Here is a 25,176-nt window from a genome sequence, read left to right as displayed (position 1 = left end):
TGTGCCGAATAAAATGAGTCAGTCATCTTAATCGATTTAAATTGTATTCCATTTCGAAATGCACAGCTTTGGTAAGATAGGGGAACCATTTAAGGGGGAAAAAAAGCCAGACTCATTTTTCACCCACACTATTAAAGTTCAATTATTTGCAAACACTGCAAATTCTCACTATGCAGGATTCTCTGGTGTGGTGGGCCAGAACGAGGGCAGCATTCCCTGTTTGGCCAAGTTATGCAAATGTTATTGAAAAAAAAAATATCAATGGCGTCATCAGTGACAAGTCGATGTCAACTTGACTTTGACCACAGCGTCGACTGTAAAAAATGTGAAGTCGTCCAACCACTACTGCGTTCACATTTTGAGAATTAGTCATATACCGGATTTTATCTTCTATAACCTCTATCATAATTTAGACAATCAGATATGCTTGTATTAAAAATAGTTTTGTACAGAACATTTTACATCAAAATGTAAAAAATATTGGAACCAGTGAGTATATAAATTAATCCCCCTCGATTCTTTTACCACTGTGTCATTTCCATTCAAACGATACCCATTTAACAAACGAAAAGGCACGTCAACTAACAAATTGGCCATGGTCGGAATCATTTTGGGTTTAACTGTAAATCTACATTGAAAATATAGGACAATTAATTATGCTTACCTCATACTCTAGCTCTTCACGTTCTATGTCCTGATTAATACCATCCAGGAAATCATTGGGGTCAAAGTATTCATGCCCAGGAGGATGCCTGAAAAAAGACAGAATGAAGGACAAACTAAAAAAGGGAATACTGGGAAAGTAATATCAACTATATGTAGATAGCCCACTCCAATTCTGAAATGCAGTGCTACCCAGAGGCCCATCACAAATGAATATGCTCTGTGGTTAATTTGATGAGGATAGCAATTAAAGAAATGACATTTATTCATTTACAACTGTAGGGTGATGGCTTCTGTTCAGGGAAGCAAAATGTAGCCACACTCTCAAAGCTTAAGGCCTAAGACAGACAGAGACAAAGGGAATATGCAAATATCCATGAACACAACTCTCTACTTAATTTGCCAGTGTACCCCGTGGGAGTTGTCGGCTCCTGTGACAGGTACACGTTCCCATCCAAGCCCAAACACATCCTGTGTGATCACAGCATGGTGATAAGGTGTCGTGCTCCCAATCCCAATTAACTGCCGGCGTGAGAGGTCTGTCTGTGTTTGAGTGCTAAGTACGTTTTTTTTTTTTTTTTTTGTCCCCCCCACCCCAAAGCATACCATAGTCATCATTTATTTGACCAAAGTGATAGAGAAACAATGTGGGTGATCTAGATGGAGTAAAATACCATTAATTACTTAAAGGACAGTTGTGAGAGCACTTAGATCATGATAACAGTAGTTTAAGTTTGCTTTATTACATGACAGTATATGGGTCATTTTCATTTAATTTGGTCAGTAACAGTAAAGACACGTAAAAAAATTATAATTGAGCAATTTTCTTTAATGTCGCCTTGTTTTTATATGAATAAATGTCGCCCATCCTGAAACAGCCATGCTTAAAGCCCTATTTTCAAAAAGGTATTGATGATTTATAATTTTAGGCATTCATGGTAAAGGCAATTCTTATAGACCAAGCAAATGGCGGCGGCCCATTAAAATAACATTCTTTTTAATAACCGTAAAGAAAAAAATTGCATAACGATAAAGAGTAAAAGCTTCATAAAAATTGTGTGAGTTGCACAATTGCACATTTTTTTTTTCCATTGATGGGACTTTAAATTGAATTGATTGTGTTTGCCTTTGAGTTTCCTTAAAATGCATCAACCATCAAGTGTAAATAAAACTACAGTGAGACATATATAGGTTTACCTAGTAAGTCATTAAGTTGGCAAGCTACACAATATTGCAATCCAGAGTAAGTGGAAAAAAAACATTACACATACATTAAATTGATGAATTATTAGTTATTTTGTGCTTACTCCTCTGGAAGCAAGTACTCCTCGAGCACTGTCACGGTGGGTGATGCTGGTGGCAACTTGGCGAGGGGCATAATGTGTTGGAGGGTGATTTCAGTCTGGGTGCTGATATCTGACAGTTGGGTGTCAGCGGTGGGGGAGAGCAGTTTGGGCAGAGGGGCCCGACGCAAAACCTGGACCATTATGGGATCCTTGGCAGTACGGAAGGCTTCCACTGCTTGATCATGGGATGCTTTTGATAGGTCTTTGGCATTGACCTGGAGAGAGAGAGAGAGAGCAAGAGAGAGAGAGAGAGAGAGAGATGAAGAAACAAACAAACAAATTATAAAAAAGATTTATAAAGGTGAGGTACACTCTGTTCATACAAAACTGATAATGTCTGGTGATTGAATCCTAAGCCAATGGTCCCCGCAAAACAGAGCAGCAACATTCTGCTTGACAAATTATTCATTACTATGTCTTTTACCGGGTCACAGTCAGATCAAGCACAATGATACTTTTATTTGGTGGATTCTTTCTGTAAAAAAAAATAAAAAATCTTTAGCTGCATGGAAGGTCTCATATTGAGCTGTGTCAGGATAAATGTGACCTCCAGTCAAACATCGGATTGGGTGCCATAAATTAACATGAGAAGACTAATTTAACAAACATGCTACAAAGAAGAAACTAATAGATGGGAGTTGAACCACCACCAGAAGAAATCATCCATGCATCTTCTAACACTCATTTTGTTCACGTTCAAAAGAAAGCTGGAGCCTATTCCAGTTGACTTTGGGTAAGAGGCAGGGTACACCGTGGAATGATTGCCAGTCAATATTGGCGCCATTAGAACTCGTACTAATAAATGCTGAGCACAGACCCTCAAAATTAGATGGCAAGGTATTGCGTACTTGAATTCATGTTTAATACGGATTCAACTCGTATCCGAACAAAGACTTAGGTATGTTAGCCTAAGTGTATCGGCAAAGTTTCCACCCAAAAGAAGTGAAAGCCAAAGTGAACTGACAACGTCAACCTCTGATTTCTCACAATAATTGTTCTTGTTAGTTTTCTTTCCTTTCTTTTTTTTTTAGGTTAATACTGACACAACATTCCTGCCTTAAATTGGTTGGGCAATCTCTCCCATGGTCCCTCCTCCTGCCATGCAACTGAACACACTCAAAGCTTCCTTAGAATGAGGTTACTTTTGAGCAAAAGCATGCAGTGTTGCGGGTCATTTGGTGTGCCATAAATCTTCAATGTCCTTTGAAAGTCTGTGTTTGGGGACTAAATGTTTCTGGGATAATAGCAGAATATTTTTTCTGTGAAGCAGGGCAAATAGGCACCGCACTTTTGTGGATGTATAAGCTTGAAGCGGAATGATGAATACAAAGGGAAAAATATGCAACTTCATGCAGGAATCGGAAAGAGGATATGTGCGAACTAACAACCAGCACGGATTAATGTTAATCCTGAGCATGAAGGATAATTGGATCATCTCAGCAGACTTAAACTTCTAATTCCTCGACATCAAAACATTGCCAAATTTTTATTAATGTGTGGATCGAGCGAGTTTTTAAACCATTGGACACAAAAAATATTGACAATTGGTGAATCAAAAATGCCAGCTTTGAATTTATGTAAACAAAAATAAACATCCGTTTTGGGTTTTTTTTTTTGCAGCAAATCACTGATAAACCATCCCAAAATCGGACAATATTTCTAATACTCATTTGTGCTCCACAGCGAGCCACGGTGTTGCACATCAGCTGAGAAATACAAGCTCCTTTGTGTTTTCTTCATGCTGGATGTCGTTTCCAGCAGTCAAACCTGGTTGCCAGGAATCTTGGGGCTACTCGAAGGCAGTGAACCAGAGACAAAGCCTTTAGCCCCCTTCTTCTGTTGAGCCTAGAGCATTCTGCTCCAGTGCTCTCAATTGGGTGAGTCTCCTCCCAGCTGTGGAGGGGGTCTCACAGTCTCTATTCACTACTCTCACCTCTGACACTGAGTGGCCCTTTGCGGCACACTGGGAAAAAACACACAACACTCTCCTGACACAATACACGTTGCTTCATCACTCGGGAGATTCCAGCCTATGCTATCATAACCCTTTAATTTAACAAGGTTCAAGTTTGAAAATATATATTTACAACTACTTTGCTTTCATTGATTGCCCTCTGTTAATCTTGGGCCAGATTTGCCTTTGCAGATGAACTTGAGTCGTCGTCTGCGTTGACATAACGAACCGTGACTGTCATGCAGAAATGACTCTGACAACCCCTGGTGCATCCGCTGAGAGAGGTCTCTGTTAAATCCATTTAATGAGAGGAGAGAAGCATTACTTAAAGGAATACTAAATACCGGTAATTCAAAATCATGTCTGTTTTGTTAGTGTTGGGTGAGGAGTTCACACAACTGTGGGTTTTGGAATTCATTGCCTATAGCACTGTTATACAGACCTGAACCGCTTTTCACCAGATTGGTATCCCCATGTATCACACTTGTATACCATATAACATTTCTTTATTCATCTAAAAGACTTGACTCTCAATGCAAAAATGTATGTCTTTTGCAACATACCAGAACAGAACAGAACTGTTATCCTCTTGTATTTAACATTTGCCAGCATCCCTTACTTATCATGACAAAAAAAAAAGGTATTTTAATCACGTTTATTTAAATTATTGGCAAAACTGTCTGTTAGTAATTAAACTAATGAATAATTGAATTAGGCTCTATCACAGTCACACATCACGAACATTAATAACAATAGGATTGTGCACTCGTTCACATCGCATAATGTTGAGGCGCTTGCACAGTGATGCGACGTCACTGATGTGTGAGGTGGTCCCCTACGTCAGACCCACAGCTACATACAGACCGAACTTGAGATAAATGTTATTGTATTTTCTTAGTTGGTTTCGGTTTGTATCTCATGATGATGCAGTTGAAAGGCTTAAATACCTGCGTGTATTCATTGTACGAGAGAGAGGAGCTATGGGCAGGAGCTCAAGTTATTCGATCAGATGGCTTGTTATCTTGCCGCAGCGGTTCTGATAGTTATGTACTTTTTTGTAAAGACACAAACCCTTTATTAAATTGTTTTTCACAGACCCTCGTAAGTTCTCTTTTTACAGTATAGTGGCTCATGTAGGTGTCACTTGCAAGATCGTCAATGTACAGTACATTTATTTGCCTTTTACCCGAAACATAGATGCAATGTTACGATTGCATTTATGTTTCGAGTAAAAAAACAAATAAATGTACAGTAGTATCGTGGAGGGTCCGATATCAAACAGCAGGATTACTTACTTATACTGGAACGCTCAGGTTTGTGTGCCATATTGACTCTCCAATAGTCCTCTGTTGTTATTTAAGAATTCATTATTAACAGTTGTTAATTGATTCAGAATTGTTTGAATCTGCATTGCTGTGCATTTATGGATTGATTATTAATCCCAAACCCTATTTATCCCTCACTAACAGACCTGTATCCCTATCTAACAGACCTATTTTTTTGTGGAACATAATTGCATCTCTATATAACATTATTATTATTATTATTATTGACAGCAGGGGCCTATCCTAAAATACCGTAATTTCTCGTGTATAATATGCTCTCAAGTATAATGCACACCCCCAACATTGACTCCAAAAATCAGGAAAACCCTTCTTCCTATGTACAATGCGCAGCCATGATTTTCTATCCATTGATATGTTTACATGCAATAAATGTTGGGGGTGATGCCCACCTAATTTCTTTTTCTAATTAAGTTGGATCAGTATTATTATTAACACTAAGGTATGTATGTACTAATGTATATATTACCGTGGCGGACCCTAGAGTTTAGTTTCGACACTGTGGGTTTGCAAAGGTATTTCCACCTCCCACGTGACCATCGGCATTGACAGCCGGCTTGCACAACGTACTGAAAGCTAGAGAGGTCATGTGTCCGGTTAACACATCACAGCCTCAATACTTACAAAGAGTAAGGGGGTGGCATTTTAAATGTGTACCTAAATGTGATGTAAACTTATAACTCACAAGATTTAAAACTTAATTGACAGCTTTTCTAAAACACATATCTACTCTTATATCTCATTTTTCTGTGAAGGATTTTTTTGTACTTTTAATGTACTTATGTTCAATACGCAGTATCAACTTTTGAAGATTGTTTTGGGGGGAAAAAATTGCATATTATACAGGTGAAATTACGGTAATTGCTATACCGAGGTTTTATAACATTCTTTGATACAAGTGTTCAATCACCACATAATCCTTTATGTAGAGGAGGATAAGATCATCAAAAAGTTGTTCCACTCCTTAGTGTGGTGAACAGAGCAGAAACTGACAAGCAAATGGTGCCTTTCATAGTCAGGAAGAGAGAGCCCTGGGAAATTCACCCAATAGGCGAACATCTTAAAGAATCATGTGCATTAGAATGCTTGCCTCTTCCTTTTAAGCAAACTTCTTAGATTAATTCTTCAAAGTCTGTGTTTCAGAACAGTGAGGAGGACTGAAATGATTGAGAACAATCAGGCTTATTTTGGGGACCTGTGTAGCATTTTAGTGGCAGCATGAATTTTGGGCCATTCTGTTTGGAAACACACTTAATCCTTCTTTTATTTCACTTCAAACTACAGAGTTTCAAAGGTTGAAAGAACTAGTGAATGATATCCCAATGTGTGTGTATATATTTTACACTATATTTTTGAGTGTGTCTTCATATCATTCCCCCCCCCCTTAATTGACAGTAAAGAAAAAAAACTACTTTTTATTTGCTACTGTGTACTGGGATCTACCAAACATTGCAGTTTCAAACAGCTAGAACCTTTACAACTTTAACTAAGTAGTTAATTTATATATTAATATAACATAATATATTACTTACACAGCACGTTATGTGTTTTTTATTCACAGTTTTAATTAAACAACTGGGAGAGACCTGAGCAGTTTTTAGAATACAAGAAATATATATGTAGAGTAATGATTTTATAGCTTGGATAGTTCTTTTACTTGCTCTAAACAATTCAAGTTGCCGTGACTAAAGAGAAAACACACTGTCAGTCTTGTTGTACAAGGGACAAACCCAACTAAAGAGAAATACAATTTCCAGTGCTCTGATAAAGGAGGTACAAAACCCAGTGAAAGGTGGTGTTTAAAGGGGAATGTAATATCAACCAGCAGCTAAGAGACCCAGAGACATGTCACGCTTCATTAGCACAGTTATCCTACTCTGCTGCCTGGGCCTCTCCCTCTCAGACTGGCCTTACCAGCTCCACATACTGTACAGGGATCTTCGTAACAACCAGAACCCTTCCCCACTCATGAGTTTTTAAATTTTATTTAACTTCATGACAAGCCAGTTTGTTTCAAGGCTCCAATAGACACCAACACAGCTGGACATTTTGCAACCCAGCAGGAAAACAAGGAATGGAATTTCAATCACGACGCCAGAGTATTTGTACGTCTATTGTCCAAAAAGAGAACATGGCATCTTCTGTGCACTAGCAACCACATATGTGCGAGCATCTTGGAATTTAGAATACCAGTTATGTTGTAGGCTGGTCAGAACAAAATTTTAGCATGTTTATGTTCAAACCATCACGTCACCCTCAACTTCTAGTCATGCTAGTTATCGCAGCATACGCAGAGAGTCCGCTACCTGTTTTCCAGGTTTGGTCATGTGATGTTCGCAACGTACAGTAAGTGCGAGAACGGTTGTGACGTAAATGTCGGTCAACAGCAGAGGATGATATTGCCCCACAAGGTGGGCCTGGGGGAAAATTGATGAATTAATGTGTTTATTTCTTATTCCACGAATGCAATATTAATTTCAATACCGTTTTTCAACTAGTGGTGGCACATATATAGTAATCTTTGTATGAAAATGGGTTTAGTTCCTTTTTAAGATGAGAGCTTACATTTATCTGTCACCTAATTTAACTTTGCCCCTTGTGTACTTAATTTACAGTAGAAATTGACACAGTGAAGTGTTTCTAAAGTCAACTTGAACAATGACCCTATGCTTGCACCCAATCAAGCAACGTGATAATGTAACGTAGTCTATATTGAAACAGATTTTGTGTATATTACAGGTAAAACATTCCTCAAACTGTGTCATGTACACAATGACTTAATATGTACAGTTAGGTTTGTTCTCATGATTTATAGGTTGTTTTTGTCGCTGTAATCCTTTCTGCCATTTGCAGTGGACTGACAAAGTACATGCACTTCAACGAGTACTCCCAAGTGGCAACAGCCACCTGCTCCAGTGTCTAACAGATGTGATGGCATAACGGGGCTGATCAGAGATGTTATAAAAAACCCACGGTGGCAGGCTTCAGTACCACAGAGTTGGGGGCTTGTGATCCCTTCTTTGTCACTTGACACCGTTGGTGTCAAGCCTCATTACAGAGTCGTGTGTGTTTTGGTAACCACTTTGATGACAGTGGTGTAGGGAGGCAGATGGCTGACTGTGACTTAAACAAACGTCTCCATCTCAGGTTGCCAAGCTGGCTGTTCAGACGATGTCATACTGAGATCATCTGGCAAAATGACTACTTGGCTTCTTAAACCGAGTAAGACATCTTTGCAACCTTCACTCAGAAATATGTATAATTAGGTACGGGCACCTGGGAAGCCTCAAAGAGGAAGTTTTTGCTAGGCAGATCAATCATTTCTGGTTAAAACGATGTTCCTAGGGGGGGGGAATTGGTGACCACGGGGGTTGGCAGAGTAGATATGAGAGGATTTAGCAGACAAACAATAGTCTGACTCAGTTCAATGTGGATCAGAACTGCAATCGGCATCTTGTACTGAGGGCTCTAATTAAACTCTGAGTCCTCAGCATGGCACCACAGCCATTACAGAATGCTTTTTTTTATAAATTAGGAGCACTTGGACTGTCAAACTGAGTTTCCAAGACCTCTACCGCAAAGTCCCTGACAAAGCAGCTAAACTTACATCTCCACATGGCACTTACCTTGTGCTTTGAAGTGAGGACAGAGGGCTTCCCCGCTGCCATAAGGGTCAAGTTTAAAAAGGAGCCCTGTGGCTGATAAGGCTCAGGGTTTTTATGGTCATTATGAAAAGGTAAAACCATTCTCTCGAACACTGTGAACACTATTTAATGAATCTTGATAATATTTGGACTGTTCACTCTCTGTACACAAAAATAAGGAAAAGTACCATATTTATGTGTGGGAATCACATTTCCATCCTAAGTGTGTGCAATCCTACCAGGACAAGCACAATCAGCTTTCTTTGCATTGGATGAATCTAATTTTCTTGTGTTGGTAGTTATTAAAGACACAAAGTGAGGCCATCAATAAGAGAGTTGTGAAATGGTGCTCAGAGCATATCACACTGAATTAATAAAGAATTCGCTCTGGAGTTTGAATCTTTGCATTTCACAAGCAAATTGTAATTCAATACCCGATTACAATTTTTCATCAACAGCAAACATACAGTACCTTGAGGGTCAAGTCTGAAATTTCAATGGATGATGATCCCAAATAAATGCAACCCAAATCACATGGTATGCTCAAAACAGGGATGATTTGAGCTGATGACCATTGTTGAACGGCAGAATCTAAGACTATGTTTACACAAGAATGATTTTATAAAAACGGGAGATTTTTCATCCAGAAGACGACAAGGTTGTCCACACGATCCGTGTTCGCACAGAACTACAAAAACCCCACAAGACACCAATTCTTTTACGATACTCTTCCACACATCTGCATATCAACTGGTCCTGTCCTAAAGTGTATATTTAATACGACATTCTGTTTATGTTTGTGCAGAGAATTTGACTTATGGGAGTAATGTGTCTCTTTTTGTAAATGTCAACGGAGAAGCATTTTCAAGCTTATTATCTTGACTGGCACAAGTAACAAAAGCCCTGTGTTCAGCCATTCATGAAGGTGTATTTGACATGTATACATAATATGTTTACAGTTTACGATAAGGTGTGTTTCAGTGTTTAGACAAGAGAATAACACAGCTGTGCTTAAGAATGTCCACTTTGAGACCATCCATTCATTTTTCATATAACATGCCCAGGTTACCAGTAAACTGGAGCCTTATACCTGGATCAGACTACAAGACAAATTTGGTCTTTCCCATTTGTCAGATTACTGCCATCAAATGTTGCCGTTTCTCAGGCAGACAGTGGCAACACTACATGACATTTATTCCGATAGCACCATATCCCGTCATTTATGATCACTGGGCTTTATCTTACTCAAATCAAATACTGTCGGAGAGATGGAAGCAGAAAATGTGTCACCAGTCAACGTGACTGGATACGCTCGTTACCCTGGCGACGACAACAACAATGCGCCTCGCCAATGTATTGTTTCTGTGTGTGTGCGTGTCAGTGAGTGTCGGGGGACAAAATGACAAAAAACGTGTGGTGTTTGTCACTGGTGCTCGGGAGAGAACGTTCAAGGATTGCTTGAGGTATGTTCACGTACTTTTAATAGGATATGGCTTGCAAGCAGGCAACAAAACGTCATGTAGCCTACCATGCTAGTGCTAGCACATACGGTTGTACGTAAACATGTCGGTGCTCCGTCGACTCATGCGCTAAAGCTTCGGTAAACATTGACTTGTGCACGTGAATAAATGATGACAACGGTGCGCAACTATGCTGACAACGGCAAGCACGGGAGGCGATGCGCCGGTCACAATACCGTTGTTTGTCGACGTCAAGGTGTGCTGTCGGAGAGTTGTCGATATGTCACACTACACGGAAGATATTAAAAAAAAATCTAACTTGCTAGACTTTTCATTTTGGCGTCATAGGGCTATTGTAGGGCCAAATTGTTGGTCGTGGATTATGTCACACTACAAGAATTTTTGTCGTTCCTGACAAAATATGTCGGGCCCGATCTGGGAAATCGGCTGCGATAGCTAATCGGCCCAATATCGGGGCTAAAGTCCTTTAGTCTTATCGAGGCATCAGGCCTGGTACACACAAAGACTTTTCAAATCTTTAAATATTTTTATCTGTGACAGACCCCACACATAAACATACCGGCTTTGCGCTGTTTCCTGAACGTTCCCGAAGGCTGCCAGAGCTGAGAGCCTTACAAAATGGCGTTGACCTCAAAAAACGACTTGCTTTGGAAAATACTTCTTGCTGTCTGGGGAACCCACTTTTATACAAAAAACCCCCCAAAAAAACCGACATAGGGTAAGATGTGCTTATTTTTATTTACAGTAATTTCCTTTTGTTGAGTCAGGGTGCTTCTTGATTGGCTATATTCCGTTCCACCTCACTATTCACGGCGGCATGACCCGGGAGAAGTCGGTTCTCGCCACACACGAAGACTTTTCCTTGTAAACATGAATATTAAGGCTGTCGGCCCCGACCATAAAAATGGGACGAATCCACTCTTAACACACATCAGACTTAAGGACAATCTTACAAGATAATCTTATAAAATTTAAGGATTGTCTGGCGTTTGACCTGCTTGGTCGGGAAGGGGCAAAATCGGCACAAAAACAGGTCTATTGTCTTTATATGTGTACTGGGCCTAACTCACCTGACTTTGGGGGAAAGACTGACAACACACTGGACTAATCGCCAGTCAGTTACATGGCACTGATACAGACAGACAACCACTCACTGCTAGGCCCAGTACACACATAAAGACTTGCGACTTGACTGCGACTTAAAGTTGAGACAAGCAAGTCCTGAGTCAAGTCGCAAGTCCTTGACTTTGAACCTCAAAGTGAATTTGCAAGTCTTCCACTTGGAAACCAGACCTGCTAAGTCGCAGTCAAGTCACAAGTCCTAAACATTGAACTCAAAGTCAAGTCACAAGTTCTAGACTTCGAATTTAAAAGTTTAGCATTTGCAACTTGGCTCGTGACTTCCCTGTCTTGACTTGGGACTTGTGAGCGATGACTTAATAATAACTACAGTATCTCTGATGTCTGGTGGAATATTTCCCAATGCTTTGTTTCATGGCTGTAAAATCTCTTTCACAGAACCCATGTAAAGGATGGGAACACGAATGAAGACTGCTGTAGGACATGAAGAGTGATCCAACCCAGGATTATTGGCATTGAAGATGCAACCAACCCAATCCAAGATGAGGCACAACTAAGTAAGCGACATTCCTGTTCCACCATCTGCAGGTATTAGCAGTCAGTTGTGAATGCAGGAGTGGCAGGATTTTAGACCTCCAATATTAGTGCTCAAAATCCATTTATTATACTTCTGCCACTTCTTCTTTGAGACTTCATGAAAAGTTAAGTTCCCTTTTCCCGCAGCAGATCAAAGGCTTAACTATTTGCAGACACAGCACAGGACCCCTGTTCTCAATCCCAGCTCTGATATTAGCGCGAGAACTTGATCATTACATTCATTTTAGGAATTCTCTCCTGGGACATAAATAGGGATGCATTTTGGTGTGATAACAGTTGATTGGAGTCCATTATGGATGAAAAGAGAGGGGAAAAACTGATTTGAGAGTGTGCAGTGCAAAACTAGGAAACCGAGCCACACAACCAGGTCTCTCAGTCATATGTTGCACTGCCAATACAAGTCTGTGTTTTCACTCATTCTACCACATTGGAACTTAAAAATCAAAAACACTCTTGGAAAAATAGACTAGCATTGAAAATGTCACAGAGCACTGCACAGAACAGAGAAAGCACTAAGCTGTTGGCTGTCAGTCAGTAAGAATTTCTCCATTTAGGAATAGGGTAGAATCTAACACCTAAATTTGTCTAATCACACTGTGTACAGCAGGGGTGTCTAAAGCCAGGTCATCCTACTAATTCTCAGCAGCATATACTAAATTGAACTTTGCCTACATTGTACTTTTTACATTAGACACTGTAGATTTGAGTGCATGGAAGAATGTTATTGCAGTTGTAAAAGGCTGTAATATTCAAAGACACTATGAACACGTGTTGAGAGGATAGCAGAAAGTAAGGCAGATGAGCTACATTTTGCCATACTGACAAAATGTCACAATCACTAGCATTAGGTGTTTCTCATGTTATTGGTTAGGTGCAGGAAAGGAGAGTGACTTCAAAAGGAATAACATGAATCATGAAAATACAATAATTGAACAAATTTAGCTTGTTCGTACAACAACATTTGAACCTTTAATTCTTTTGAATCACTTCCAATGTAAAATAAGAAGAGATGACACGAACAACAAAAATACTGTAGCTGTTTTTTTGCAAGGAGTTGACAATATTGCGTCCCAACAGACACACCGAGATGCTGATGCTTAATTAGGTTGATTGCCTGACCACAACAATTACTGTCGGCCATAACATACACAACAACACACGTACTGTATCTCTTTTTAGCGAGCCGCAGTCACTCCCAGTTTTTTCATTTAACCTTTATTTAGCCAGTAAAACCTCATTGAGAATAAAAATCTCTTACAAGAGTGTGGTCAAATGAAAAGTTGGAGGAAATGTGTATGTCACTGAGTCGATCAACTTTAAAATAAATTGTGTGCTCAGCTTTGAAATAAAATCTGAACTGAAAATTTTGTAAAAGTATTGATATTAATATTTTCACTCTTGATTACACTGTTTTATTTTGGATGTGTTCGTTTTGGAAGCAAAAAAGTCACAATTGAAATTGAACACAAAGAAATTTACTGTACAGCGCCTGCCTGGCTCACTATAAGGCAGTGGAACCCTGCAATTCCTTCAAGATGATCGAGGAAGTAATTTACATGCATTTAATGAGTAACTCCAAACGACAATTAATACATAAAGAATCTGTCAATTGTCATTATCGAAAAGAAAATACAACACCAAATTAGGTGTCATCTGAGCATTACAAACAAATTACAATTTAATCCCACATTTGGAAGAAACTCATTTAAAGGACGTGTTCATGGACCTTATGGTTCTGTTAAAGATGCATCGACAACATCCCTGCTTCATTTTCATTGCAGGCAAAAAGAATTCACAAAACAAGCACCCCAATGTTAAATATAAACTTTAGTAAAAGTCAAACAGGGGTTAAAGGCAGAACGCTCAGAGTCAGCATTCGAGTGACAATGAGGAGGTGGGCACTGGTCGGCACACACTAGCAGACACATTGAGAGAGCTGTCACCTCTTCATCATCCTTTCCCTTTAAGCAAAGCACGCCACCTCACAATGACCCCTGTGGCCAGAGTTCAGGCTGCTCAGCTGCAGGAGCTCCTGCAAGTGATCCCTTTAACAAGCACCGGAGTGAATGCAGAAGGCTGGTGTTGAAACAAAACCACGAAGCAACAACTTGTAAGACCTTTCGAGCCTTTACTGAAAAAGCTTGGTTACAGTACCTGGCAGACTTCATAGAGAAGTTTGTAATCTTCCTTAGGCTTCTGTAGGGTACAGAGGCTGCATCCCATGGTGGAGGAGGTCACACCATGCAGCCTCGCCCTGCGGCCGCTCAGGCAGCAAGAGACACGGAGCAGATCTCGCTTCCCCTCTGAGGAATGATTCCCCCTGTTTGCGCTGTGTCTCTGACTGACAAGACTGTAGTCCCCCAGCTTGCGGCTGTGTCTCACCCCTCTGTCTCTCACACACTCCCCCCTCCTCACCTCACCTCACATTCTCCCTCTCTGCCCACCCCTCTGCTGAACTACTGGTGGCCAGAGCCTGCGTTGGGCTACATACACCCCCTCATGTTTATTAAACAACTGTTCATTATGTATTCATGAAGAAGGCTAAGTCATGAATTGTATTACCATGGGGCTAATATCCAATCATTCAAGCGGATGGCTGCCCAATTAATGTATAGCATGAAACAAGCAAGTGATGGAGAGTTTGTATATCATGACATGGCCGTTTTGCCCTTTTGCACCTGAAGCTTTTTGTTACACTTATGTTTAACTTCGAAAAACAGCAGCAAGAATATGAAAGCAGAATAAACACCAAATATTACAGAGATGATACAGATAATTTTTCCCATTTAAATAACTAAATAAGATTGTTTTAAAAAAAAATAAATATCAATATGATAAAATGCAGTTCCACAACACTGTAAATTGTAACTACAATATTACATGTATTGTTTCATTAATAGCCCTCAGTATCAAACAAAATTTGACCGTTTTATATTTGTAGGGACGAATTTTGGTTCCCAAAACCATTGCGATTTGCAAGTGTACACTCCACTTCGTAATTCTGCCAATGGGGTGAAAAAAATGCAGGGACCTCTTTGCCTTTGGTGGTTCTCTATTGTTGGGTACTGGGAAAGTGAAATAGCACTACACAGTGGTTTGAAACTGGTCCAAACTCTGTGGATTCTGGTATACTGTACTAATCCATCAAAAGCAAACAATTAATTCACAGTGCGTTTTCCATAAACATGAATCCAAAGCCAGGGGAAACAAATAAATCAGATAAATATTGCTGCTAGAGCTCTCCAGCTTAGCCAGACAAACTTCACCCAGTGGAACATCCAATGTTTTGTGACACACTATTCTTCACACTGTCCAATGCTGTGTGTGTGGACAACTAGTCTGGCTGCATAAGCCAGACCTGGCATCAGTTCTGCGGCTTCCCTATGGTGCCATTTTGCCAACCAAAGATAAATGTGCAGTAGAGACGGCCACAGTAATTGCTATTCATGTTTGAGTTTACAGAAATTGGAGATGTCAAACTTGAATATTTCAACAGGGTTAAGGAATGGTAATATCCCTGCAATATTTTACAGCATTTTTTTTCCCAGGCTTGTATGCTTTGATCCAACTAGTTCCTTGGCCATATAGCAATGGGACACACCTGAAGGTGGTAGTGGCACATCATCCAGCCAGGCGTCTCCACTGATCACCAACTATCAGAACACCTTCATCTTAAAGACAATTACAATTACAGACTTGTTGGTTCCGCTCCCTCAGTCTGTTTGAATGCACACAGTAATTCAGTGACCAACACAGTTAATTCATGCTTTGTCCAAAGTCCCAGTTTACATGCCCTGGGTGTACTTTAGTCTTTTGACAAATATGTCTGCCTCCATAATACTCCAACATTTAGAAAGGTGATGATGATGACGATCATATTTAAGTGTTCAGATGTACTGTATTTAAAAAATCTGGTTTCAACTTCCATTAGTCAGGGCTTGACATTAACTTTTTTTTGGGTCACCAGCGTGTCTACTGGTTTCCCAGAGTTAGTAGTCTCTCAGCATATTGTCAAGCCACAAATTTAGATTGTATTGTATTGATCAAACTTTTTCCCAATCGAAATACAACCTGGGAAAGTGGCTAGTGGACGTAGCGTTAGCAGAGCCACAGATGAAATTGACAAGGAATTAGCGGGTTGGCGGTTGTAATGTCAGGCCTTGGTTACAGTATATATTTTTGTGCGTGCTGTCACTTCATTTCTGTCAAGCGGTGATGCAAAAACTACACAGTACAACTGACCATTTGTGAACTTAAATAACCTTATATTGTACTTCTGTATGGCAGTACGTTAAGTTTGGAGTTTAATAATCATTTAATAGCTCCAATGATGCTTTGTCTTGAAAAATTCACTTAATGGGTGGGATCTTTTCATTCAATGTGCTCATGATTCCTATTTTTTTTGTGGTTGGCTTTCTGTCCCACATAACATAAAGGTGCGTTTGAAAACACCCACATCCACCCACAGCCAACACAGTACTGGACAACAACACCAACAGAAATCTTAGAATAATACACTAAAGGCACATATCATTCTGACAAAAAGTTGCCTAGGGCAAACTAAAAGGTATCTATATGAATTTAGCAATCATTCTTAATCTGTCATCTGGGTGCAAGGCTAAAACTTTCATCCAGTGCACCGTGAAAACCAATTCTATGCTCACATTAGCTGTACTGTTGCGCCTAGGGCTGGGATCAGTGGAGAGTTGTAGCTGGCGCTCTCGTCCCACTAATCTTTCTTTCACACTGAGATTATCCCATTTGGAACTGAGACAACGCTCTGATATGAACAAGTGCGCTAAGGGTGTTATGCTACAGCTGCACAAAAATGTGCATATTAAAGAATAATCTGCAGCAACAGAGTATGAAGAAAGAAAGTCAAGTAAGGACCTTTTCAAGTACAAACAGCAGGTGAATTATCTGCACACTGTCCTTCATTGTGTTCAGAGATTTATTTGGACACTGCTTATTACATTTACTTATCTGGTGACAAGACCTTTTTGGTCCATGCTGTGAGGATTGATTTGCAAGTTAAATACACAAAGACACATGCATGCTGGTCACTCACTGCAGTTTTTATTCATTACTGGTCTAGACTTAAACTCAGTATCAAAGAGGATTCTATCTCAGCAGGAAAGACCAAACAATAATAAAACAATGTACTGTAGCATTGTTTGTTCTGAGAAACATTAACAATTCAGTATTTTTTTTGGAAGGCAACAAAACTCAAGTTCACTGCAACTCTTCTTCATCATCAATGTTGTGTTTCTTCCGTTCATTTGATCTAAATCATTCATATTCATGGAGGCTGTTGGGTCAATGTCCCACAGGGCCTGGTTTAATAGCCATGGTTTTACTTTGACAGTGGGATCAGGTGGCCCCTGTTGTCGCATCTGTATGGTTTAGTAATTCTTTGTCTTGGTTGAACCTGAGGTCCTGTATGTTACACATGAGCTAAAAATGTACAATGCAATTTCATAGCGTCATATAATCTGAGTCAACAGTGGGGATCAGCACTGATATATTGTTCTGTAATACATATTGAATATCTCCTCCATGTCCATTTCTTTTTTTAGCCTATAATGTGAGCCATGCTCACTCAGTTGCTGATCTTGCACGTAAAAGTGTCAAAAACAGTCAAGCGACATTATCTGATTTATAGCGTTATATACTGACCACCACTTCATGCACTCACATTTAATTTCAGATAACAATTTAAACCATCTGTTATAAATAAATAAAATGGTTATTGTAGTGTGGAACTGGCATTTGAGTTTGGATTACAAAGAACATGGTAAATAGACTTCATTTATATAGCGCTGTATCTACACTATCACAGTGCCCAAAGCGCTTTACAAAGCCTCATATTCACCCATTCACACACACATTCAGACACCAATAGGCAGCTGCTGCCATGCAAGGCGCTGCCAGGGCCACTGGGAGAAAATTTGGGTTCAATGTCTTGCCCACTTGCCCAAGGACACTTCGACATGCGGACAGTCTGAGCCGGGATTCGGACCAGCGACCCTTCGGTCACTGCACAACCCACGCTCCCTATTGAGCCATAGCCGCCCATGATAAATTAATTTTAAGCATATCTGCAAACGCTCAGCCTTAAGTGGTTTCGAATTAAGCTCAAATTTGTTATACAGGCACTACATGCAATAACAACTGATACGTTTGGTTTGGTAATAGCACAAAACCAACAATGATTCCATCCACACTGTATTGATTTAAACTTAATTCAAAAATGATAGTGCAAGCTTGGTTTCATGATCTATTTTGCCACAAGATTTATTATAGGTCACGAATAAATGATCATCTTTGTCCACAAACTAGAAGATTAATGACAGCACATCTGTGGAATAATTCAGTTGGCCTTGTGGAAAATCCAATAGCTCCATTGTGCTGAACTTCGACATTAGTGATCAGAGCAGAGATAAGATTTATTTAAATGAACTTTACAGGATATGGTGAGAAAATACACAGAAGGGGATGAGGTGGCAGACATAGGACACTGATGGCTGAAACTGATTAAAAAAAAAAAAAAAAAAAAAAAAAGAAGGAATTATGTCCCTTTAGTCCCACCCTATACTTAATACAGTGTCCAGACAGCAGGATGAGGGAATGGAGCAAAAGGAAGGCTAGACGATTGGACAATGATAAAGAGAAAGGAAAAGGAAAACTAAAACTGGCTCCATATTTAAAATCCATAAAACTACAGCATGTGTTGCGTATAGTGTCATTACTGTGCATAGCAGATGTGAGCACACAACTCATTGTTGCTCTTCAGGGCTTTGGCACAAAACAAATACAATTATTGTTGAGAATTATTTTTTATTTTGTCAGATGGATTGTGGATTAATCATACCTGGAAATTAGCTTTTTACGTAAATTGGAAAGTACTGAGCCAAGCAAGCCTAAACCAACACAGAAGTAAGAGCACTTCTAAGCCATACATATAAAATAATCAAATAATGTAAGGAACTCTAAGCATGGTGGTTACTGAGCGTGCCTCTCGGTGCTACGTGACACCAAATTCTTATGCTGCTATGTAAAGTAGTTCTTTGCGGGCCGTTCATAACATTAATATGTCTGTATCATCCAAAACCTAGAATCCCCTATACAGTGGCTGAAATAAGTATTTAACGTCACCATTTTTCCCACTAAATATATTTCCAAAGGTGCTATTGACATGAAATTTTCACCAGATGTTGGGAATCCAAACATACTAAGATCAGAAAGTTGTGTGTAATAATGTGAAATGACTTGGGGGGGGGGGGGGAGTATTGAACACATGAAGAAAGCCAAGACAACACCTAAAATCTATCAAACAGCAATCCAGCCCCTTGTCAGTGCAAATGAATATCAGCTGGTTCAATCCTAATTGATGGCCTACAAAAAGGTCTGATTGCCAAGGTGTGAGTCAAGACGCATCTCATTATGGGTAAGAGCAAAGAGCTGTCTCAAGACCATCGCAAAGGAATTGTTGCAAAACATAACGATGGCATTGGTTACAGACCCATATCGAAGCTCCTGAATGTTCCAGTGAGCACGGTTGGGGTCATAATATGTAAGTGAATAGCCAATCATACCACCATAAATTTGCCTCGATCATTTGCTCATCGCAAGATTTCTGAGAGAGGAGTGCAAAGAATAATCAGAAGAGTTGTCGAAGAGCCAAGGACAACCTGTGGAGAGCTTCAAAAAGACCTGGAATTAGCAGGTACTGTTGTCACAAGGAAAACAGTGAGTAACGTACTCTGCCGCCATGGCCTGTATGCACGCTCATCACGCAAGACCCCATTGCTGAAAAAAAAAGCATGTCAAACATTTGGACAAGCCAGTTAAATACTGGGAGAATGTAGTCTGGTCGGATGAGAGCAAAATTTAACTGTTTGGATGTCATAATGCATAGCACGTTTGAGGAGAAATGGCACTGCACATCACCCTAAAAACAGCATACCAACAGTAAAGTTCAGAGGTGGGGACATGATGGTGTGGCGCTGCTTTTCAGCAAATGGTACTGGTAAACTTCACATTATTGAAGAAAGGATGAATGGGCAAATGTAGAGAGACATTCTTGACAAAAATTTGCTGCCATCTACCAGTATGATGAAAATGAAGTGAGGGTGGACATTTCAGCAGGATAATGATGCAAAACATACGGGCAAGGAAACTCTCAATTTGTTTCAAAGAAAAGAAATAAAGCTGTAGAATGGCCCAGCCAAACCTGGCCACCTGACTTGAATCCAATCGAAAATCTATGGAAAGGACTGAAACTGGAGGTCCATAAATGAAGCCCACAGAACCTTCAAGATTGGAAGACTGCTTGTGTGGAGGAATGGGCCACAATCACACCATGGAATCCATGCGACTTGTTCTCCATACAGGAGGCGTGCGTCTTGAAGCTGTCATTGCAAACAAAGGCTTTTGTACAAAGTATTAAATAAATACCAGTTGGCATGTTTAATACTTTTTCTCTGTGTCATTTCACATTATTACACACAACTTAATTTCTGAGGTTATTTGTTTTACTTTCTTTGTATGTATGGATTACTTGGGTTGTTCCTAACATCTGGTGAAATGTTCATGTCAATAGTACCTTTGGAAATATATTTAGTGAGAAAAATGGTGATGTGTTAAATACTTATTTCAGCTTCTGTATGTGTAAAAACAAGCAACCCTGCATATGTTCTGCCATTTAAAATTGACATTTAGTCATCGCCAGGCAGGAACCGCCTATGTCCAAATTTGGTCAATTTTATTTATTTTTTTGTACAAATTGATAGTATTACCCAGTCCCCACTTTTTTAACGCTCTCTTTAAATGAAAGTTTGCAGCCTGCTACAAGAATTAGCGTGGTGAAATCGACTTGCTACAGAGGCAGTTAATTAGCTAACTAGCGTTCCTAACATCAGTTTGTTTCCACTGCGATGTTACTTCAAGACGCAGGGAAGATAAATAAGGAGTAAGTAATTTTAATGTTGTACTACAGTTTCATTTTATTTCGAAAAATTGGACAATTTAAAAATTGTTGGAAGGTTTGCTCAGTGGACAGGGAAGAAAGTAGTGCCATAAAAGTCTTAGATTAGAGGACTTCCTCCAAGTTGATTCTGGTCATATTTTAGTTACCTTCCATTTGGCAGGGGGAAAACCCATAAGCCTTCTAATCTGTAGGATATGAGAGGAAAAGAATGCTAGCTCTCTAATGGATATGCCAGGTGAGAGAATAGGATCGGCACTGGATAAACTGTAAGGAACGCATGTTATACTACATATGTGAAGTAGTTAAATAAGCCAGGTCCTCTCAACTGTACAGCTTTGGTATGAGTGCATATAGGCGTCAGTCTATATACATTTCTGGAACAGAGAGCTGTGCATAATTCATTAGACAGCTGTCCGCTTTGTCCTCATATTTATACTATGAGTCAAATCTGGTCCCAGTAGGGACTGTGGCCAGTCGCAATGACAGCAAGAGAAACAACTTCATTGAATCCTAAAACAAGTGATAATGACAGGACCAAAACTGTTTAGTTCCAATGCCCTTTGAAACACAAACTCTTGAAGTAAATCTGCAGTGTCATTAACAATGAATAGCATTATTCAACAGGTTAAACACCATATTTTATTCAAATCTTTTAATCAACACTATGAGGATCACTGCAAGCCCTCCACACCTGAAGACACTCCTGAGATATTGCCAATATAATACAAGTAGTCCACAGACATCAACAATAAAACTACATTTTGCAATAGATATATTATAATGAAACAATGTGACTCTGCTAATCTTAGTCGTGGTGTAGGAAATTTATATTTGTTGGAAAAGTGTTATTCGCTAGACTATCCTTGTGGCCTGTCATTGTTGTGGTTGTGATTTAATGGCACATGCCCTGGTTGAAGAGTGTTCGAAACCATAACTGTTTCATTTTTAGAAGCATTTTTATTTTTGTCTACTGACAATGATTACTGGGCACAAATCTGTATAACTACATTCTCAATGACAAAAAACAGTAATTTACAGCTACTCCAGTTCAAAGTACTCCATAGATCACACGTCACACATAATACTGTGTACTAAATGGGCTACTCAAAATCTAACATGTCACGCATTGTACTGAAAACGCTCAAGACACTTATTTTCACGCTGTTTGGCATTGTACGCCTGTACAGCGTTTCTGGTCACTAGTTATACTGAAACTTTACTCAGTTTTGAACTGTAGGATTCCAGTTTTTCCTAAGGGTGCAGGGTGAGTCTGCAGGACTCTAGCCTCTAAACACGCTGTGCAAATTTTTATTACTCACATTATACATATACGGGCTGGGTACTGGCACATCTGTGCTGGTTTCCTCTCTGGTCGCCCATCCTTCTCTGCCCTGCCAGACCTCCAGTTTTAATGCATCATACACCCATAAGTGGGGGGAGGGCATTGTCGGGGTGGGAAGGAAACTTAGCCAGGTGTTCCGGCACTCCGGCCTGCTCTCTGGTCCGCCATGCCTTTCCCCCGCGGATTTTGTAATGCACCACATGCATTCGCACATCCTTCGGGGAGCTGGTGATGGTTACGGGTCATCATTGCCCTGTGACCGTCTCACGTTACCCCCTCCAGTCTCCCCATTTTTAATGCACGACCCACCACCACACATGATCATGATACAGGGATAATGGTTGCTACACTACAATGACAAGATATTTAATATTAAAACTGATAAACTATATTGTTTTTAGCAAATAATCATTAACTTTGAATTTTATGGCTGCAAAACGTTCCAAAAAAGCTGGGACAGGTGGCAAAAAAGTGAGAAAGTTGAGGAATGCTCATCAAACACCTGTTTGGAACATCCCACAGGTGAACAGGCTAATTGGGAACAGGTGGGTGCCATGATGGGGTATAAAAGGAGCTTCCCTGAATTGCTCAGTCATTCACAAGCAAAGATGGGGCGAGGTTCACCTCTTTGTGAACAAGTGCGTGAGAAAATAGTCAAACAGTTTAAGGACAATGTTCCTCAACGTACAATTGCAAGGAATTTAGGGATTTCATCATCTACGGTCTATAATATCATCAAAAGGTTCAGAGAATCTGGAGAAATCACAGCATGTAAGCGGCAAGGCCGAAAACCAACATTGAATGCCTGTGACCTTCGATCCCTCAGGCAGCACTGCATCAAAAACCGACATCAATCTGTAAAGGATATCACCACATGGGCTCTGGAACACTACAGAAAACCAATGTCAGTAAATACAGTTCGGGACTACATCCGTAAGTGCAACTTAAAACTCTACTATGCAAAGCAAAAGGCATTTATAGTATAGTTTGATTATGTATCCTGTATTATATTGTCTTGTAGATGTATTTTACTGCTTTTTTACATCATGGCCAGGGGACTACAGATGAAAACTAGCCTTCTGGCTAATTCTGGCTTTTTTAACCATGTGTACTTCATGTGTTTTATGAAATTGCATTGTCCCCTTTCAAAAATAAACTGAACTGAACTGAATTTATCAACAACAACAGGCACCATTAATGGTGAAAGGTACATCCAGATTTTGGAGAAACATATGCTGCCATCCAAGCAATGTCTTTTTTATGGACGCCCCTGCTTATTTCAGCAAGACCATTCTGCATGTGTTACAACAGCGTGGCTTCGTAGTAAAAGAGTGCGGGTACTAGACTGGCCTGCCTGCAGTCCAGACCTGTCTCCCATGTGTGGCGCATTATGAAGCGTAAAATACGACAACGGAGACCCCGGACTGTTAAACAGCTGAAGCAAGAATGGGAAATAATTCCACCTACAAAGCTTCAACAATTAGTGTCCTCAGTTCCCGAATGTTTATTGAATGTTGTTAAAAGAAAAGGTGATGTAACACAGTGGTAAACATGACCCTGTCCCAGCTTTTTTGGAACGTGTTGCAGCCACAAAATTCTAAGTTAATGATTATTTGCTAAAACAATAAAGTTGATCAGTTTGAACATTAAATATCTTGTCTTTGTAGTGTATTCAATTAAATATAGGTTGAACATGATTTGCAAATCATTGTATTCTGTTTTTATTTATGTTTAACACAACGTCCCAACTTCATTGGAATTGGGGTTGTAACAGGGTGGGTGGTGGGTCGTCACATTTCTCTTGGCTTGACTCCTGGTGCCTGCCCCCCACCCCCAATCGCTTGTCAGGCCGCGGCAGGATGAGGGTCCGCCCCCCTCCAACCCCTTGGAGCCCCACCTTCTTCTCCACTCTCTGGGCGCCCTCGCCCGTCCTTGGCGCTTAACATGGGCTCTCTTTTAGCGGGCTATGACTGTTTTCGGGTGGCAGCTGGCTCCTGGCTCCTGTTGGTGGCTGGGGCCCCCATACTCTGGGTTGGGTTTGGGGGTGCTGTGGTCTGGTGCCTGTGCCCCTCCCTTTGGGACTGGCACTTCGGTTGGGCTGGGGACCCCCCTGGGCCCTGGAGAGTGGGTGGCGTACCCCTGGATAAGCTTGCCCCCCCCCACCTTGGCCCCACCCTTCCTCAATGTGCAGACTCAGCAACTCCGTACGCTAGTTGACTAACATGCATTGGATATGGTGTTCATTCTCGAATACGTTCGATAGACATGCTATAGGCTTTAATTGCTTGTGCTGTGACCACTAATAATAACACAGGTTATATTAACATATCAACTCACAGGTTCTTACAGGTGTTTTGACACAAAATCCCACCGCAACACTCATCAGTAGCACTGTCTTGCACATTTCCCACATCCCATCCTGCCCTTTTCTGTATTTTCTCATCTTGTTCTCTTGGCTAATTATTGCATGTCCTCACTGGGTGCCCCCCCCCCCCATATCCACTAATAAGGACACGAGTTGACTGTTGTAACTTGTGCTCAAATATCTAGACTGTCTAACTATTGTTCTGTTGTGGTTCGCACCCCTATTCTCTTTGTCCACTCAGTCCCTCTGTCTGTCCCCTAAAACCCTTTTCTGTCCAGCTGCATTTTCAATAAACTTCAGAATAATTAAAAAATAAGCAGAGGGAGTATTTAAACCCCCACCCCAACCCACTCCCCCACGTTGTACAGCCAA

The 25,176-nt window shown here is 40.3% G+C and overlaps 1 protein-coding gene and 1 long non-coding RNA gene across 3 annotated transcripts in view; one reads left to right on the top strand and one right to left on the bottom strand.

Annotated features, from left to right (window-relative positions):
* Positions 1-13,538, top strand: part of LOC133484243 (uncharacterized) — a 31,470-nt gene extending 17,932 nt beyond the window's left edge. Inside the window, exon 4 of the long non-coding RNA XR_009790328.1 lies at positions 11,950-13,538. This is a non-coding gene — a long non-coding RNA (uncharacterized LOC133484243). The remainder of the gene's footprint in view (positions 1-11,949) is intronic.
* Positions 1-25,176, bottom strand: part of pdzrn3b (PDZ domain containing RING finger 3b) — a 115,209-nt gene that overhangs the window by 9,184 nt on the left and 80,849 nt on the right. The window contains exons 1-3 of one of the 2 annotated variants that reach the window (XM_061786529.1): positions 14,263-14,432; positions 1,971-2,224; positions 665-752 (exon numbers count right to left, since the gene is read on the bottom strand). In XM_061786529.1, the coding sequence (XP_061642513.1) occupies positions 665-752; positions 1,971-2,224; positions 14,263-14,331 (411 nt within the window). In that variant the 5' untranslated portion in view covers positions 14,332-14,432. Of the gene's footprint in view, positions 1-664; positions 753-1,970; positions 2,225-14,262; positions 14,433-25,176 lie in introns of those variants that run through there. The other variant, XM_061786528.1, reaches the window with a different exon arrangement.

The sequence above is a fragment of the Phyllopteryx taeniolatus genome, chromosome 9, assembly GCF_024500385.1.
Source record: "Phyllopteryx taeniolatus isolate TA_2022b chromosome 9, UOR_Ptae_1.2, whole genome shotgun sequence".
In the NCBI taxonomy this organism is placed as follows: Eukaryota; Metazoa; Chordata; class Actinopteri; order Syngnathiformes; family Syngnathidae; genus Phyllopteryx; species Phyllopteryx taeniolatus.
Note: the sequence above shows the minus strand (reverse complement) of the source record. Positions and strands in the feature narration are given on the sequence as shown.